General features: G+C 34.7%; 1 protein-coding gene across 1 annotated transcript; it reads right to left on the reverse strand.

Annotated features, from left to right (window-relative positions):
* Positions 1–38: 38 nt before the first annotated feature.
* On the reverse strand, positions 39–16742 carry LOC129885763 (phosphatidylserine decarboxylase proenzyme 2-like). The gene is made up of 21 exons (XM_055960169.1): positions 16404–16742; positions 15703–15782; positions 14679–14703; positions 13698–13757; positions 13145–13213; positions 12616–12708; positions 12471–12521; positions 11777–11860; positions 11411–11502; positions 9249–9404; positions 9024–9108; positions 7912–8023; positions 7234–7334; positions 6200–6247; positions 5249–5395; positions 4907–5002; positions 4678–4752; positions 4438–4530; positions 2444–2530; positions 2303–2353; positions 39–423 (listed from the first exon to the last, which is right to left on the reverse strand). Exons 1-21 carry the CDS (start codon positions 16602–16604, stop codon positions 280–282), a joined length of 1950 nt encoding a protein of 649 aa, XP_055816144.1. The 5' UTR covers positions 16605–16742; the 3' UTR covers positions 39–279.
* Between the last annotated feature and the right edge of the window lie 767 nt (positions 16743–17509).

Below are 17509 nucleotides of genomic sequence, written 5' to 3' on the forward strand. Positions count from 1 at the left end.
TTATTCTTTCTACAATTTGAAGTGGTTACTCAAGCTGATATATAACATACCATGCATTTTACATCCTAAGAAATGACAAATTAATCACAGCAATGAATGATAGCAAATGCTAATTCATGTTATTGGTATATTCATTCATGAAAAATGAAGGAAATTACTAATAAACACATAATTTAGCAGACAAGCCCTAAAAGGTACAAACTAAGCACAACAATCAGCTTGAATAATTCGCCCAATCATCTAGGACTAATCGCAACACAGTTGATAGAGATATCAAACTCATAATGAAAGGTTTTTTAAATTTGGCAGCTTCATGTTACCCTGCTTCTTTACGGAGACACCCAACTGCATTCCCACTGATACCAAGGTCTCTAGTGATCTTCCACTATTTTCCAAGAGATCCTCATCCATCCTTATGGAATCCTGTATATTTCAACCGATTAGATGCCAAAATCACTGAACAACAGCAGGATAGTTAAATGTCATAAAACAAGATATTTCCACATTTGTTGTTTACTACTCCCTCAAAGGAGCAGCGCTTCCAAATGTAGACTTAGATTGGACACAATAGACAAAAAGGAGAGAAGGGAAGGATGAAAAATTCTACCCATAGACACAAAATAATTAATTTTGGAGAGAACATTGTAAGGTGGCTAATATAGGAGGCAAGTAATTCACCATTAGTCGCTAAAAAGTTCATGATCTCTAAAGCTTCTGTGAATGCGGTCATTTTAATCTGTCTAATCTTCCGACTGCAAATCCATCTTAGTATTTGCATCTTTGCGGAACTGACTTTTTGGCGCAATGTTCACTCTTATATAACATTGTTGGACTTACAACTGTTCTATAAAACTTGTTTTTTCACTTTGGCAAGTATCCTTCTATGACGACACTCAAGGAACACTTCCTATTTTGGTTCTATAAGTAGCCTTTTCATCTATCATACGATTCTTCTCAAACATCCGAGTACATATATATAAATTATTCGCAGTTAGGTACCAGAATCTCATCTAATCTCATCTTAACTTTACCCTTATACTGGCTAAACTTGCAATGCATACATTTAATCTTGCTTCTACTTATATCAAAACCCTTCATTTTTAGAGTGCTTCTCGATAATTCAAGTTTTAGGTTGGTACCTCACTGGTTTTGTCATCTAGCACAATATCGTTTGTGCATATAGCACACACCATATGATCTCATCGTGTATAGTATTAGTTAGCTCATCCGTAACTAGTTTAAATTAATACCGACTGAATTCCAATCCCGGGTGTAAACTCACGGTTATGGAATAAACTTTTGTATCTCCTATTACTAATCTCACACTAGTGACGGCTTCTTCATACATATCCTTTATGGCAACAAAATAGATAGATTACAGGAAACAAATTTTATGATACACGAAACTGAACAGATGTTTCAAATAATACACACTATTTTATTACAATGAACCAAATATTCGCTAAAAAATACATATTCACTAAAATTATTCAGGGACTTATAGTTAGAATCCATATTATAATCGATGGATAAGTTGTTTTGAGCCAAATCAGCCTAAATCATCAGATACTGATGGCACGTATACACAAGAGGATTATCAGAAATATTCGCCCATTGAAGTGTCCAGAGAGTCTCTTAAGTTACCACAGATGCTAGATAGGCTTCCAAGTAGAGCCTACTCTCTCTCCATCTTTTTCTTTCTTTTTTTCTATTTCTTTGGGCAGGCACCTAAATCTTAAATAAATCTTGGAAACTTTGCACCAACTTATACCTGTTCCAAGTTATGGAACTGTCCTCTTACTTTACCAGTTTCAAAAAAAAGTTATGGAACTGTCCTCTGTCTTTATATTATTGAAAATATGATGGATCTATAAGTCATTAGTTCAATATGATAAAAAGAAAATACTTCCAACAAGCAATGCTACCTCTTTGAACTCACATTTCCTATGATGAAAATTCTTTGGCTCAAGCCAAATCATTAAACTAAACGTACAAATTTAACTTCAAGAACATGCAATGAGATATCACAATATGATATCACCATTCAATTAATAATAAATTTTGGAGATGTAAAGGTACTTGAGTGATGTTGCACATAGCCAACCAAACCAATGTTTCAATCAAAGGGATTACCACTTCAGGATTTCAAAGAGGAAGGAGATCTCATTTGAAAACTCCAGATGATAAAAAGAAGCTTAAACATCATGAAATAGACGGACTAGAATAGTTCTACAGCTACATATCACAATGTCACTCGCAAACTGGAGTCTTCCCAGTAGAAACAAAAAGCTTGGTGACCTACCTTTTCGAAGACACAAATTACGGTACTTCCACCAAAAGAAAAATATCCAAACTGCAATCACGAAACAGAAATACGAATTAGACATCAAACAGGATCAGTTAATTCTAAGACAGCAAAAGCCTAACATCATAAGTACCGAACCTCATCCCCTTTTTTCACATAGTCGCCCTCCTTTCTAGAGAAATTAATGCTACCAACCATTGTTGCTCCAATTGCAACAAATGCAACCTGCAGTCAATTAAGTAAAGCTTCTTTCACCAAATTGAGCATAATGAAACACAGTAAGGTCATAGAGTTCAATGTCTGAGCTAACAAGTCATTGTTGACTCAACTTAGACGGGTACAAGCAATTAAGCATTAGTAACAAGTCTAGTTAGAGCTCCTATATACAGAAAAGGGAAGGATTGAAGCTTTAGTGAGAACATTACTCAAAACCTTATAGACAAAACACATTAATGACTTTTAAAATAGCCGCAAGGAGATGATATCAAGATAGAGTGTCAAGTTATGCTCACGTGGAGATTTTCTAAAGATTAGCAAATCCATCAAAAAGGAAATTCAAAATAGGAGTCACACAAAAAGTGGCCTATGGATCTGATAACCATGTCAATGAGATAACTAGATCCATTGCTTTGAACCAAACACAACCTAATGAGAGAAATTTAATAAGATAATAATCAAAAACCTCTTATTGATAAAGAGGAGGATAGATGTATTACTCAGAATTTTCAGATATTTAAAATGTCCACTTCGGATGGCATATCAAAGAGATTGTGGCTACTTCCAGTGCTTTAAGGCTTTTGTTTGGATGCTTATATATATAATAATCTCAGACATCCATTTTTCTGTCAACTTCTGCTTAATGGCATACTCCCTCTCCCAATTTATGTGACACTTTCCTAGTTTACTTTTTAGTCTATCTCAAAAAGAATGTCACCTTTCTATAATTAGAAACAATTCTACTTAAAACTTACACTCTCACCCTTAATGAAAAGATTTCTAGTCACAAAAATGTTTTAAGGTTTATTTTAGACCACAAATTCCAAAGTCTTTTTTTCTTTTTTAAACTTTGTGCCAAGTCAAACGGTGCCACATAAATTGGGATGGAGGGAGTATCACAGTATATCATTATGTTTTTCTTTCTCTCAGCTAAATCACTATTCCAGCCACTTCCTCAACCCGTTTAACTCACTCTCTGCTCAAGGCCTACTTTTTACCAAATAGGCACCATTTGGGGCTCCAGAATTTAAGCCCTTAGAGTAAATTAAAAAAAATGGAGAAACTAATACAGGGAAAAACTTCATCTTACATGTAAAGGAATAAATCACGTTACACTAATTGGAGGTATTGAAACATACAAGCATAAAATTTCCAAAGTTTTACGATGACATATGCTATCCACCTATTGTCTTAGGGTTTGGGTTTGACAGTTAAATTTAACATGGTATCCAAGTCAATTTAAGCTCGTTTTCTTAGCATAAGTCTGTTTTCACACCCTTTTTCTTCATACATCCAACCGAATTCTATACAGACTCCCTACTTTCTATCTCTGTCCACGCCTCTCCCAAAAATTCCATCCATTTAGTTTATTTCTTTGCTCCAAGTCCAACATTCACTCGTTTATCCTGTTAGTTCATTCTCTCAAATTTAGGCTCACTTTTGAAACTGGTAAACCCACTTTCTCAGCTACATGACATCTCCACAATTTGTCAAAGTATTTCCATTAGCCCACTCTTGAGCAGTTGGTCCATTTCGGGATCTTAAAAATCAAGTTCATCACCTTTTCAAAAAAAAATCAAAGAGAAGAGAGAATAAAACTTCAATCTATGTGTGAACTCTAGGATTTGGATATAAGTATAGGAGGGTGTTAGAAATACGCAATTCCCTACTTCAGTTGTAAAAGGATTTTGAAAGGGCTCAAATAGCCCTAAATTACTCTACCCGTCAACATAAAAAGTTTTGTGTAAATGCTTAAATTCATTCATATTACTGATACCGTTTATCAGAATTAGTTACTTCTAAATTTAGCATGGCCAATAACAGATAGCAGGACAATATAACAAAATAGTACAATAACTTTTTCATGAAAAAAAAATGATTTTTAAGACTAGAATCAAATGGATAAAATGGCATACCTTCCCGAAGTGTTCTGTGGAAATTATAGACACAACCCTCTTATTCTCGGTGAAGACATTGCAGTATTTGCTATTCACAGCAATAGGATTCACCTAGTAGAAAGAGAAGAAAAGGGGAATGGGGTGGGTGGAATAACATGAATCATTTAGGAGGGCTTACAAATTACTCTGATAAAGAAGCAGCAATACGCTGCCAAGATCAAATAGGCCACATTCAAAGAAGCAATATACTCTACATACCGTATACAGGCAACCAGGTATTTCAATAAATTTCTCAATAGTTCCAGATACAGGAAAGTGGAAACGATGATAGTCCTGCATTTGGATATAGCATATCCAAAAGGTGTAAATCAGAATATAACAGTGGAAATTTACTTAACCAAAAAAATTTAATATTGAGAAATTTTAACGGAGATATTTAATAGTGTGAAATAGCTCCAACAATGAAGAAGGTTCACAACAGTTCTACCTGTGGTGCCAAGCGAAATATCACTAGAGTTCCATTGACAAATTCACTAGAACACGTTTCATTCCCCAGCAGACCTTGGATGGAAAACTTTCGACCCTGAGGTAATCCATAAGATACCAAGGTAGTTTGCATCACAATGTAAATACTCATATGCTTTTGAAACTTCTAAGATATCAAAATAACACACACATAAAGGCGAAATAAGAGAAACAAAATCAAGCAATTCGGATAGGCTCCGCAACTAATCTGCACTAGGCAATCATTACTGGTATCATGAGAAACAGCACAATATTTACCAGAAATAATGAAAAACACACATTTGTTAACAATAATTGGATTTACCTTGATCCAACATCTTATACTATCAGCAACACTGTTGAATGCCATCAGGCGGCAATCGGCAGCACATACAGCAATATCATCACATTCTACAAAAGCAATAGGTCTTGCACCAGGCTTCAACTCTCTTATGAAAAATTCGTTGAATGTCTGGAAACCAAATTCACGAGACCATCAAAGAAAAGATGTGCAATGATAAAGAAAACTTCAGCAATACCAGTAAATTATGTGAACAATAATCAAATACAAATAAAGTGCATTGGATTGATTAAGATACAGTATATCCAAGTGACCGGTAATCTTCCTCACTGTATAAGCTTTCTCTTTAATTAGATTAACTGATAACAAACAGACAAATTGATTGAAAATATTTTTCCATTTTATACAAAATTGGAACTCCCATGTTTCTTTGCAGATAATTGGTATGTTTCCCGAATATAGATTATTTTGTGGTATGCACTATGTACTCATCAGTTGATTTTATGTCCATGTCTAAATTTCACAAACAATCAACTGAAACAAGTAATACACCGCAAACATTTAGCACATTTCATTTTTGACATAAGGTATGCCGATAATTGTGCTTTATTACAAGTTACCATCTCAAAGCTACAGTAACTCCCAGCAGAAACAATAATATGACATGAGAAAAGATTGCTTCAATTCATCTACTCACTTCTTCTATATGTAGTACCAAATTGAAGCATATGAAAGGAACAAACTAAACTATATACATTCTTTTCATAATTCATTGCACTGTTAATATCAGTTCATTCTCCTGCAATCAGTCCAAAGATCTAGTTGGGACTTCTTCTTTTTTTGAGATCAAGTGTTGTTTCATTTATAATGGGAAGCTTCCATATACAAGGAGCATACTGAGTTGAAGTGAATAAAGAAAGAATAAACTATACTCTCTCAAATGAAAGCCCACGTTGCCTGTAGGTCTTGGCGTACCTTAAATTGCTCCAATGGATACTTGACTTCATCCATATTTATTTGATCCTGAAACAGAACTATTGAATTCAATCACAGCAATTTACAAGAACAAGATATTCTCTGTGTACTTCAAAAGAAACTATACATAGATATCGCCAAGAAATATAGAAATTATAAATAATTCAAGCACAAAACATGCTCATCATAAAATAGCCATGCAGTCAAATCACCAATCATATGATCTCATCTTCAGCATCTAATGATTGGGGCTTTTAAGATGATAATGAGGGTAAAAGAATTACTTCTCATTTCTCATTTCCCATTTCAGAACCAAAAAACTGTCCAGTCAAAGGTCTTGCAATCCAGTTTTCCTCTTTCACAGTTTCGCTTAGTCAGACATATAAGGATCAAGAGTATAATTGAAATCTCATAGTACTTTATGGAGAAGTAGGCCCAAGAATAGAGTCTAAAGTTGTAATATTTACTAGGATAAATGTTGGTCCTATTTGACAATTGAATTCTTGAAATGATCACATACTAAGATTCCGCACTCCAGAAAATCTTTTATGATGCATATCCAACTTAATTGTCTAGTGTAATATCAAAACTAATAGAAGTGTTGAAGCAAACTTCTTCCGATATGAGGAGGATGGACGAGATTTCAGGATAAAGGGAAAGGACCCTTTAAGGATAGAGGGGATAGCTTTTTGTACATGACACATGGAAGGGACGTTGCATTTAATCCAACGATGTGACTATTATCATTCAAAATCTCTTCCGGGGCACCTACAAGTTCATTGCAACAGTAGCCAGAGTGAAATAAATGGGGAAAGCAAAAGGATAATAATTTTAATTCTCCAAAAAGTAGAATTTTTCCAAAATTGGCCACAAGACGTTACAGAAAATTTGATATATTGAAGAAAAAGCACAGAATCTCACTGCAGTTGGCTTAGGCTAGCTAGTGAATCTACTTGGATGAAAGAAGAACCATGTCTAATCAGAATTAAATGTGACATCATAAGATGATGTCGATGTTTAACTGGGACGGATACCTTAAAAAATTCAATGAAGTTAGGTATTTCTTTAGCAGATTCAGCAGAATCCATTTTCTTGCCCTGTTTTTCAGAGAGGCTCCGCAAGATTTCTTTTGCACCTGTACTAAAGTTAAAACGGTAATAATCAGCAACAAAATCCACAGAATAAAAAGATGGGGCCGCAATTTATGAACTCGTACTAGACACTCACTGTACATTTCTCAAGTTGATATGAAAAACAGACAGGATGATGGGGAAGTTCAGTAATACCAAATCATCGTCATATAGATATTTCTTTCTTCCGTGATAAAAAGAACTTCTGGCCCATGCAACGCTGATTATGTGAACAATAATCAAATACAAATAAAGTGCATTGGATTGATCAAGCTTATTATTATATGTTTGCTTTCTATTTGTTCTTCTTTTGATTTTCCACTATGAGAGCAACCAAATTCCCCTGATCTATAACAGATTGAAATAAAAATATTAAAGATGGACTGAAACCATTATGTGTTTGAAAACCGAAGGCTAAAGAAGCTACTTCGAGTATCATAGGCCAAAAACTGAAACTAATCTATATCATAGGGGCGAACAAGATGGATATACATATATAGGCGTAAATATAGATGAAATGTATATACAAAAAATGCTTCTTACAATTGAAGATCTTGATAAGTGATTAAGTCAAAAGCATACCATTATCCATAAGGCCAAGGCCAAATTTAGACTGATAGATAGCCCTCATTGACAAGACTATCTTCCGATCAATTATTTCCTCCACTAGCCTTTTCTTTCGGCGGTCATAAACCTAACAAAGCGAGGATGCAACATCAGATGCCATCAGAGGAAAAAAGAACCTTTTCTTCCAGCATGTTCTAATTCTCAGACTCCTCTGCCAGAAATTGCACATAAGGCAAAAGAAAGAGAGGATGAATGAAGAAAAAAGAAACAAACATCCAGTTGTTCTTTATAAATCTTACATGAATGCAGTAAACGGCCATGGACAAATAAGTGAGCCCTCAGACAATGATTATTTTCAAGAGAAATTAAATGTAAAAATTCTAAAGAAGGCGAATCTCAATGGAAGAAATGATACAAAATCTTCAGCCAATTCAAAGTAATAACTTTTTGCTAGCAATGGGATCATATAAGGCACTTCAGAATTCACGAGAGAACACTAAATTGTTAAACAGGATGAAAAATACAAGTACAAAGGGATTGGACACCAACTGGCTTGCCCAAGAACTAGAATAAGCACTTCCAGCACAGCAACAGCGTGTAGAAGCTACTTAATTTACCATCTGAATATTGCCAAGGAATCTGCAGTGATACCTCAAAATAGGTTGAGTTACCAATAGATATCCAACACTCTGTTACTACTAGGTGATAATTTCAAGAAGGCCCATTTCGTCAGCTTTATGAAGTAAAACATGCCAAGATGGTTTAGAAACAGAATCTGAAATGAAAATGTGGTACCAGATCCAGAGAGAAAACACAGAGGAAAAGTTCCTATTTGTAAGACATTTGGTCCTGGCTTCAACACCGCAATGTGTCAATTTTGTATAGTATATCAAAACAGTGTTAAAGGCAATATCTAATTGCAATGCATATGACTGAAGTCAGGAAAAGAGGAAAATCCAAATGGTCTTTCTGACAAAGCATGTAAGAAGACAAGGCAAATAGAGCACACTTTAATGTCTAAGATCCTTCACCCAGTTTCTACAGAAAAAAGGCTGTTCCTTCCATATTGCATACCAGAAAGGTGAGGAACATTTCTTGTGAGGAATGAAGTGAGTATGAGAGAATACCAAGATATGTGATGCACTTGAACCAGACCTTAAACCAATATCAAAAGTCGAAAAATGGGCCCATTCACTCAGTTTGAACATCCATCTACACAGAATTATACAAGTACGTGAACTTCAATATTTCATTAAAAAAAATCAGAAGAATATCAAAAAATAAAATAATAATCAAGAGGTAAGCAATTTTATTAGGAATAATTAGACTCAGAAAAGTTGCATAATTCTCACCCACTTGAAGCCTCCTTATCAGTCAAGAATCCACCTGTCATAACCTGATTCCCAGTCCCCTCATCAAAACACAGGGTCATATGAATCATGTTATTCAACCCATCCGAAACTTCAAGAACTTCACCACAAACTGGACAGCAATTAATTATCGGTTCCCTGCAAGAGAAGAACATTGAGTCAACAGGAGAATATAAGAACATGAAGCCAACAACAGATCTATATCTTCCAAAAAAAGATAAATCTTCACTTGAGGCATAGAACTAAAAGTGTAGGAATGTCCAAAAAAGATTTTGACAAGACAACTTCACAAGGAGGTTTCTAATCATCTCTAGATATATTGTTTTATTTGTCTCCCACTTCTATCCATTCCTCATGTACATTGTTAAAGAATAATTGTCCCGTTAACAACCTTTAAGGCTACATACCACCGTATAAAAGATTTTAAATACAACTATGTTTTTTCACATGATAGAGCAAGATAAAACTACTACGCTTCAGTCCCAAACAAGTTGGGTTGGTTATATGAATCTTCACTTCTCCGTTTAATCTCAATTCAAGTCATCATTATACCAAATAAAAGTAAATAAGTTAAATACATACAAACAATAGTAGTAGTAGTAGATATTACCTATAAATAATACAAAACTAAGCAATTCATCTTCAACTTCTGTATGGTGCTACCAATGTGGTCATTTTTAATCTTATCTAATCTTGTATGACCAAACATTCATCTTAGCATCTGCATCTCTGCAACACTCATTTTGTGGATATGTTGGACTTTAGCGGTCCAACATTCTTTCTTGCATATATACTTCGCCATAAGCTGTCATGTTTTTCTTTTGATTATTGTTTTGATTTGCTTGAGCCGAGGGTCTTTTGGAAATAACCTCTCTAACTCGGAAAGGTAGTGGTAAGATTTGTGTATATTCTACCCTCACCAAACCCCACTTTGTGGGATTTCACTGGGTTTGTTGTTGTTGTAGTAGTCCAACATTCACTACAACCTTGCCGGTCTTACAATTGTTCCATAGAACTTATCTTACACTTTGAGAGGCATGCTTTTATCACATAGCACTCATGTCTAGGAGTATTGTTTCAAGAGAATGGAGTGATATATGAAGATGCTACCCACAAAATTAAAATTGGATGGCTGAAATGGAAAGTGCTATCTGGGTGCTATACTATGTGATAGAAGGATGCCAACAAAAGTGAAAGGTAAGTTTTCTATAGAATAGTTGTAAGACCGGAAAAATAGTAAGAACTAAGTCTCTTTTAAGCTAAAAGTTGTGTCAAAGGCACACATAGGAACTTTTTGTTTTCATCCATTTTATTAATTGCTAACTACCTCCAGTTTACTTTACTTTAGTAAGCATCTAAATTGATCGTACATCATGAAGTTCAATACTTCATCAGGTTCCCTTTAACAAAGGGAGCCTTGTGCTTCTATTTAATGATGGTTGCTAATAGTTTTCACCCTAAGCATATATTTGTTGGGATATCCTTTTTAAGAAATGAAGAGTCTTGTCATCTATTTGATGATGGTGACTCACATTTTCCTTTTCTTTTTTTTTATGACAAGGGAAACCCGCAACCGCTACCCTTTTGGTGCGCACAGGGTAAAATCCCCCTTCCTATGCAATAGCTTGCAACCACATAGGAGAGGTAACCCGCACTAGGCAAGCCCGGTGCGACGAGCTTGACCCAGAAGGCAAACCCCTTGCTTTCGTTGACAAGTGGTTTCGAACTTGAGACCTCCAACATGGAAGTCACATTTTCCTTTCTGCAGAAGATACTATTTAAAATCTTGAACAAACCCTTGCAAAGACACTAAGGAAACATAACATAGAAATTTAACTCTTCTACCCAACTCTTTAGTCATACAATTATGAATTAACAAATGGGATCCATGTTACATCTGCATACGTTATTAGGACAGGAGAATGTTTCCCTTTGGAGTTCCCATTCCCCTTCCCCGCTTTTCTCTCAGTTCCCTATCTCCTCATTGCTAGAACTAGAAAAGTCTCACTTAATTAAATAATGGAGTAACACAAATAAATAAAAGAACTAAATTAGACACTGAAGTTCATTAAACCTGAGCATTGAAGGGATTCGTAGAAAAAATCACATTTGATTCCAGGCATGCAAATTTTACGAGGCCTTACTTTTCATTTTGTATAGCCAGAAGTGTGGCTAACTCATCCAAGCTGACACCACCATCCCCGTTTCTGTCAGCTTGTTTAAATATCTCCTCTTTCTGACAAACAGAATAAAGATTGCTAAGCTATGAAGTCTTCATAAAAAAATACAAGGTATGCCTTCGCTTAATAAATAACAAATATGTATCTAGAATTCTTTGCAGGTTTGGTATCTTCTCAAAAATCCAATTATATTATGCTGAGAAAAAGTCATTAGTGAATAACAGTATGAACAGTATGTGATCAGAATGAGAAATCAAGTCCAATAATATGCCGCATAAGAGGCTCTAAAAGAACTACAATGAGATCTTAAGATACTCTTCAGATGCGAACCTTCTCAGCTGCCAGTTTATTTCCAAACGCATCAATCAAATCAGAGAACTCAACCAATGAAAGCTCTCCGTCTTCATTATAGTCCTGCAAAAAGTAACAACTCTCAAATCCATAAATCATCCCATTACCAAAGAGTAATAAGAACATAGAAGCAAACTGAGAGTGTGTATATAATAATAAACTGAAAATTATTTACATAATGTAAGCAAATGACCTTTACTTTCTCTCTACCTTGTCTCTTTTAACAGAAAGAAATGAGTGCATTTTTTGGTCAACCTGGTCAGAAAGAAACAATACAACTTCCGAAGGGGTGAAGGGCCCAGTGTGGAAAGTGAAAGAGAAAGAACAGGGGATGGTCCACATTGCACAACATAAGGAAACAATACCACTTTTGTTCCGATAAATGAATGATTTTTGGATACTTAATCACTACTTTTTAAAAAATTGAGCCCCTCTTGGTGTGATATGAAATAGGATGATCTTGATAATTTTTTTTAAAAAGAGAGAGAGAAAGAGAAAAGATTGAATTAGTTCATTTTGATGAATCAAGAAACAAAAAAGAGAAGGTTGAATGAGGGACACGCCTATATAGGTGAGACAGTTTCTAGACAGCTTATACTGCATTTTTCTTCAGAAGGATACACTAACAGATCATGTCAATAAGAATGACAGCATAGGTAAAGTTTTCACATACCACTATAGATAAGATGCGCCTAACAAAGGTTTTCTCCGTCTCAACGGGGTCCTGCCAAGAAAATGTAATCACATATCAGGAATGAGGGCCCAAAGAAACCTACCATAAGTAATTAAAAGTAGATGGCTCCACGGCAAATACAAACCTCAATGCAACACGAAATAGATATACGGCCAACAATTATGGAGGTGGATGATGGGTCTAATAAGTCAAAAACCTCAGTATCAGAACTGGAATCCTGCAAGATAAGTTATTTTTTTAGCATTGGTCTAAGGGTTGGTCTGCGAAAGGGAAGAAAAAGCTAATCTCACAATTAAGGACTTGGCCACAAGCCCACATTAAAAAGTCCAAAAAATTGGAGTTACTATTCAGCAGAGTGTGGGATACACCTGATGAGAAAAAAATAGTACGACGACGAAGCAAAGAAAAACAACAGGTAATAGTAAAATTGAAGAATACGATAGTAGGAGAGTTACCCATTTTATCAAACTGTAAATTAAAAAAAGATGATTCTTTTTTTTTTTGACAAAGAAAAAAGATGATTCTTACAAACAAGTAAACCCAAGAACTTGCACGGTTATATTACAAATGATTAATCCATGGTTGACAACATAAACATGAAAAATGCAGCGCCACTTGTTGCAGATATTTGCTCAATCTCAAGAGCAACTCACCTGAGAGAGAAATTCAAGTAGATCAACCTCACAGTAACCGATCAGATTGTTCCTTGAAAGTCTATTGGTCTGTACCACAAATAAAATAAATCAGCAGAGAGTAATTTATGAGGATTTTTCTCTTTCTTTTTATGCTTTTTTCTCTTTTGGTAATGACTAGGAGGATAAAACCAAAATTGACATTTCCAAGTGCAACATCATGCAAAGATGAAAATGAAACAACAATATCTTCCTCCTGAAATCTTAAGATCACGATTGGGAACAAAAAAAATCAACAGAGAGTATTCTGGTTCCAAGCATATCAAGCTAAAGATGAGGTTTAATCTTGTCCCTGAGAACTGTATATAAATCTCAGGACGCTACATAATTCATGAATGATTGGAATGACAGAAAGCATATATCCTAATTTTTGTATTTACCAATAACATTCTCAACATGAACCATGATGACCAGAAATTATCAAGCTCCTCCATTCACCCTTTTCAGACTTAAAATGGTCAAATATGACTAGCAAGAGACACAAACTATTTTCACAACCACAAATATGACGTACCTCAAAAACAGATATTCTTGCAAGATGTGCTCCGTGTCTTTCCAAAAGAAGCTTCTTTTCCTATAGAAATTATGGTTAAAAAATATCAGCAAAAGCTCATGACACAGATGGTTTATTAATTATTTAAAGAAGAAACTAAAGAAGGTCAAAATAGCTTCTAGAACTTGCCATTATCCTCTCTAGAATTTGGATGTGTTTGAAATATACAAAGTGTCCCATCAGGTATATAAGAGCATCAAAGGGGTTTACAAAAAATTGGGCTAATTCACACGTAGCTTGCACATTCCCTTTAAAAAATTTGGTTGGGTGATTAACTTCTTTCACATGGCATCAAAACAAACTTTGGTAAGCTCGTGCATTCACCTGTAAGTTCAATTTTCATTTCACGCATGAATCCTAGCACATTCAGAAAGTTGACAGAGATATACAATGTCCCATATCAGATGTAGTTCGAGAGGAGGTATAAAGGCTTCTTAAGGAACTTATAAGGATCTTGGGTTATTTACTCATTTCTTATGATTTTACTTAAATGATCAGGTTCTCTCACAGATAGCATAACTGAGAACGCAACACTCCAATGTTAATGAGATGGTAGAACCAAGACTAGTGTGTATTAAACAGAACAAAGATTCCCAGGATTGCAAGGTCAGTGCAAGCCCACTGTAACTTGCCTAACTAGACTTCACTTATCATATTTTGCTCGGCTTGATAAACAAAAGGTAAGTTAAACACTAGAAAGATCACTCAACGCCTACCCACAAGGAAAATTTTGCATGTACAAGGACTGGAAATTTTTATTTCTATAATCACCATACGCATCTTAAATAAGTAAGTGTATTTAATCAATGTGGGGAAGCAACAATAATTGTGGCCAAAAAGATTTTATCATCTATATGTGCATTGATCATATTAAAAATATATATGTGATTTCACAAGCAACTTATAGTAGATGTAACAATAAAAAATAAAGTGTTTACTCACTGAGTTCCAGGTCGGCTTGTCAGTTCTGCAAAGAAATAAACAGAACAAAAAGCAACGTAATCACTAATTTATGGTGTAAAAAGTAAGGAAGCCAAGCACAATTATGCCCTTTTTACTTTTTCTACATTATAGAATGGCAGGAGAAAATCAAGTGAATTTGTGCCATATACATCTCCTAGGCAAGAATCGACTAGCCTTCTTCCAGTTCATAATACATAAACATGCAGTAGCAGATTGATAAGAATGCCAAATAACAAGGAGATGGGTGTGCTTTTTGCATATCTTACTTGGCACATTATCATTTTCTGAAGAAATAATGATCCAAAGCAAGCAAAATTCCAAAGATAACAAGAATCTCTATACAGCACATCAAGATAATAACTCTCTGAATTGTTGTTAGATAAGCAGAAGATTAGCAGCAATTTTCCAACTTTTTGCTCCAAAATTATTTATAATGTGCACGAGTTTTCCAGCTGTAATTCCAAATGAAATGGTGTCCTTTTTCATGTCTGTTGCTATTAGTGCATTTTGAAGTATCCAGGCAGGTATAAAGAACCTAGTTAAAGTTCTAGCTCTTTTTCATTTACTCAATTGTCCAGCTCCAACAAAATATAAGACCCATGGGTAAACTCAAAATTTGTTCATTACTTGTATGATCACATCTCAAAAGCACTTCTGTTAAATAAAACTGGTACGTCATAACTTGAACTCATTCATCTTTGTTTTTCTTCTCGAGATCTAGAATACGTCAGGTAAAAGCTAGTTTCATTTTTTGCAAATTATCCTTAAATTATTAAAATACTTCTAAACAACCTATGATCATTGTACTCACACCCAAGATACTGAGCAACAAATAGCATAAGCAGCCCCCACCGCTAACTAAAACTGTGGATTACAAGAAGTGGCAGAAGAGAATTCTCAAATTATTTATATGCAATCTACATGTTTTATTTGTGTATGTGCTGTGAACATTGAAGGCACAAATTCAATACCAAGCAACTATCTGCAGGCACATGTACTTAACTGATCAGACACGTGAGTGCGAAAAGTTTGTTCACCAAGAGAAATACAAGCAAGCCATTTGTCCTTGAATTTCATCTCAGCCTGAAACAAAGCAACCATAAGTTCATCCGTACATGTAACTTACACAAAATAGGTATAACATTTACCAGACTGTGTACAATTTTTTTGCAAACTTTGTAGGATTAGTTACAGAATGCTACACTCTACATCTTTTCAAAACTTAAATAAACATACATATAGCACACAAAATATTCACAGATAAATATTCCATCTATAAGACTGAGTGTAAAAAAATTTGCAAAATTTGAAAATTAGTTAGAGAAGGTTACACTCTGTATCTTTTCAAAACTCAAAATATGTATTCACACGCACAAGGCACAACATGCATATACATGTAACATTTACTCGATTATGTATAAATTTTACAAAATTCATAAAGATTAGTTACAGAAAGTTACGCACTGATTCTTTTCAGAACTTAAAAAAAATGCGTAAATACGAATATGCTTTACATTTAGCAAAGTGTATATGAAATTCAGTAAAATTTGAAGGAATTACCTACAGAAATTTAAAACTCTGTATTTTTCAGAACTTATGTGCAAATACGAATTCACACGCAGAACGTACATATATACGCATTACATCTACCAGAGAGCACAAAAGTTTACAAAATTCGTAGAAAGTAGTAGTTAGAAAAGTTACACTAATGATCCGGATGAGAGCGATGCCAGCAAAGTCTTCCTCCTTAAGGATCTTAGAAGTGTGAGACTGTGAACCAGATGTGTGACGACTACGGCGATAGTGCGGGCGAAGCTGTCGACCGAGTCTTTTTATCCGCGACGGCTTTGAGCCGTCGGCGGAATCGCCGGAGGAGGAATCCTGTCTCGAATTTCCATGACCCATTCTATGTGTAACAGCAATTGTCTAAGGTAGAAAATGGAACGAAATGTATAATAAGAATATGAAAAGATTGTTGAATCAGTTGAATGAAAGTTTTGACTAGGACCACTGCCTTAGAGTGGGTGAAAGGCTGACTGGACTTTGCCTTTTCCTCTTTAGCTTCATTGGTCATATAACGCGATTTCCGTTTTTTGGCATTATTTCTATGCAAGTGGGAATATCTTTTTTTCATAAATTTAATTGGAGAGGTTATATTTAATGTTAATGCATGTGCAAACATATATTCTGATTAGTGAAAAAGTTGGACAAAAGACATGCAAATAAATTACTTAATTCTATCTCATATGATAAGAGTATACTTAGTTCCATTAATTGTCAATCATCTCTTAATAAGTAAGCAAGGTCTTAACAAGTTGAATTAATCTAGCGGTATTAAAAATAGAAAGAAAAAAAAAACTCAAGTTGTGCTAAAGATGAACACTAGCTCCTCCGTGTTTGTATAATAATTGATATTAATTGCCAGTTTAACTCTAGTACATTTTAATATTCATCTTCAACATTTCATGTTAATTCCCAACGAATTATTGTCAAAGAAGAAAGTTTGACACCTGGGATGTTATCAATTCGTGGAATCAGCACTAAAAGAGGGGGGAAAAGGATTTTATTTTGCCCCCCCCCCCCCCCTTTTTTTGGTTAATATGTTAGTTCTCCTAACATAGCACTTGAGGAAAATTCATAGGCAGGATTTGAAGTAAATTGGAAAAAAGGAAAAACTATCAAATTACACCGGCATTTCTATCATATTTATTATTTTTTCTTATAATTTGAAATAATTATTTTTTATCTTACTAATTAATAATTTATATTAAATTTCAAGTCAGATACATCTAAATGTATATTTTTGTCTA

The sequence above is a fragment of the Solanum dulcamara genome, chromosome 4 (assembly GCF_947179165.1).
Source record: "Solanum dulcamara chromosome 4, daSolDulc1.2, whole genome shotgun sequence".
Classification (NCBI taxonomy): Eukaryota; Viridiplantae; Streptophyta; class Magnoliopsida; order Solanales; family Solanaceae; genus Solanum; species Solanum dulcamara.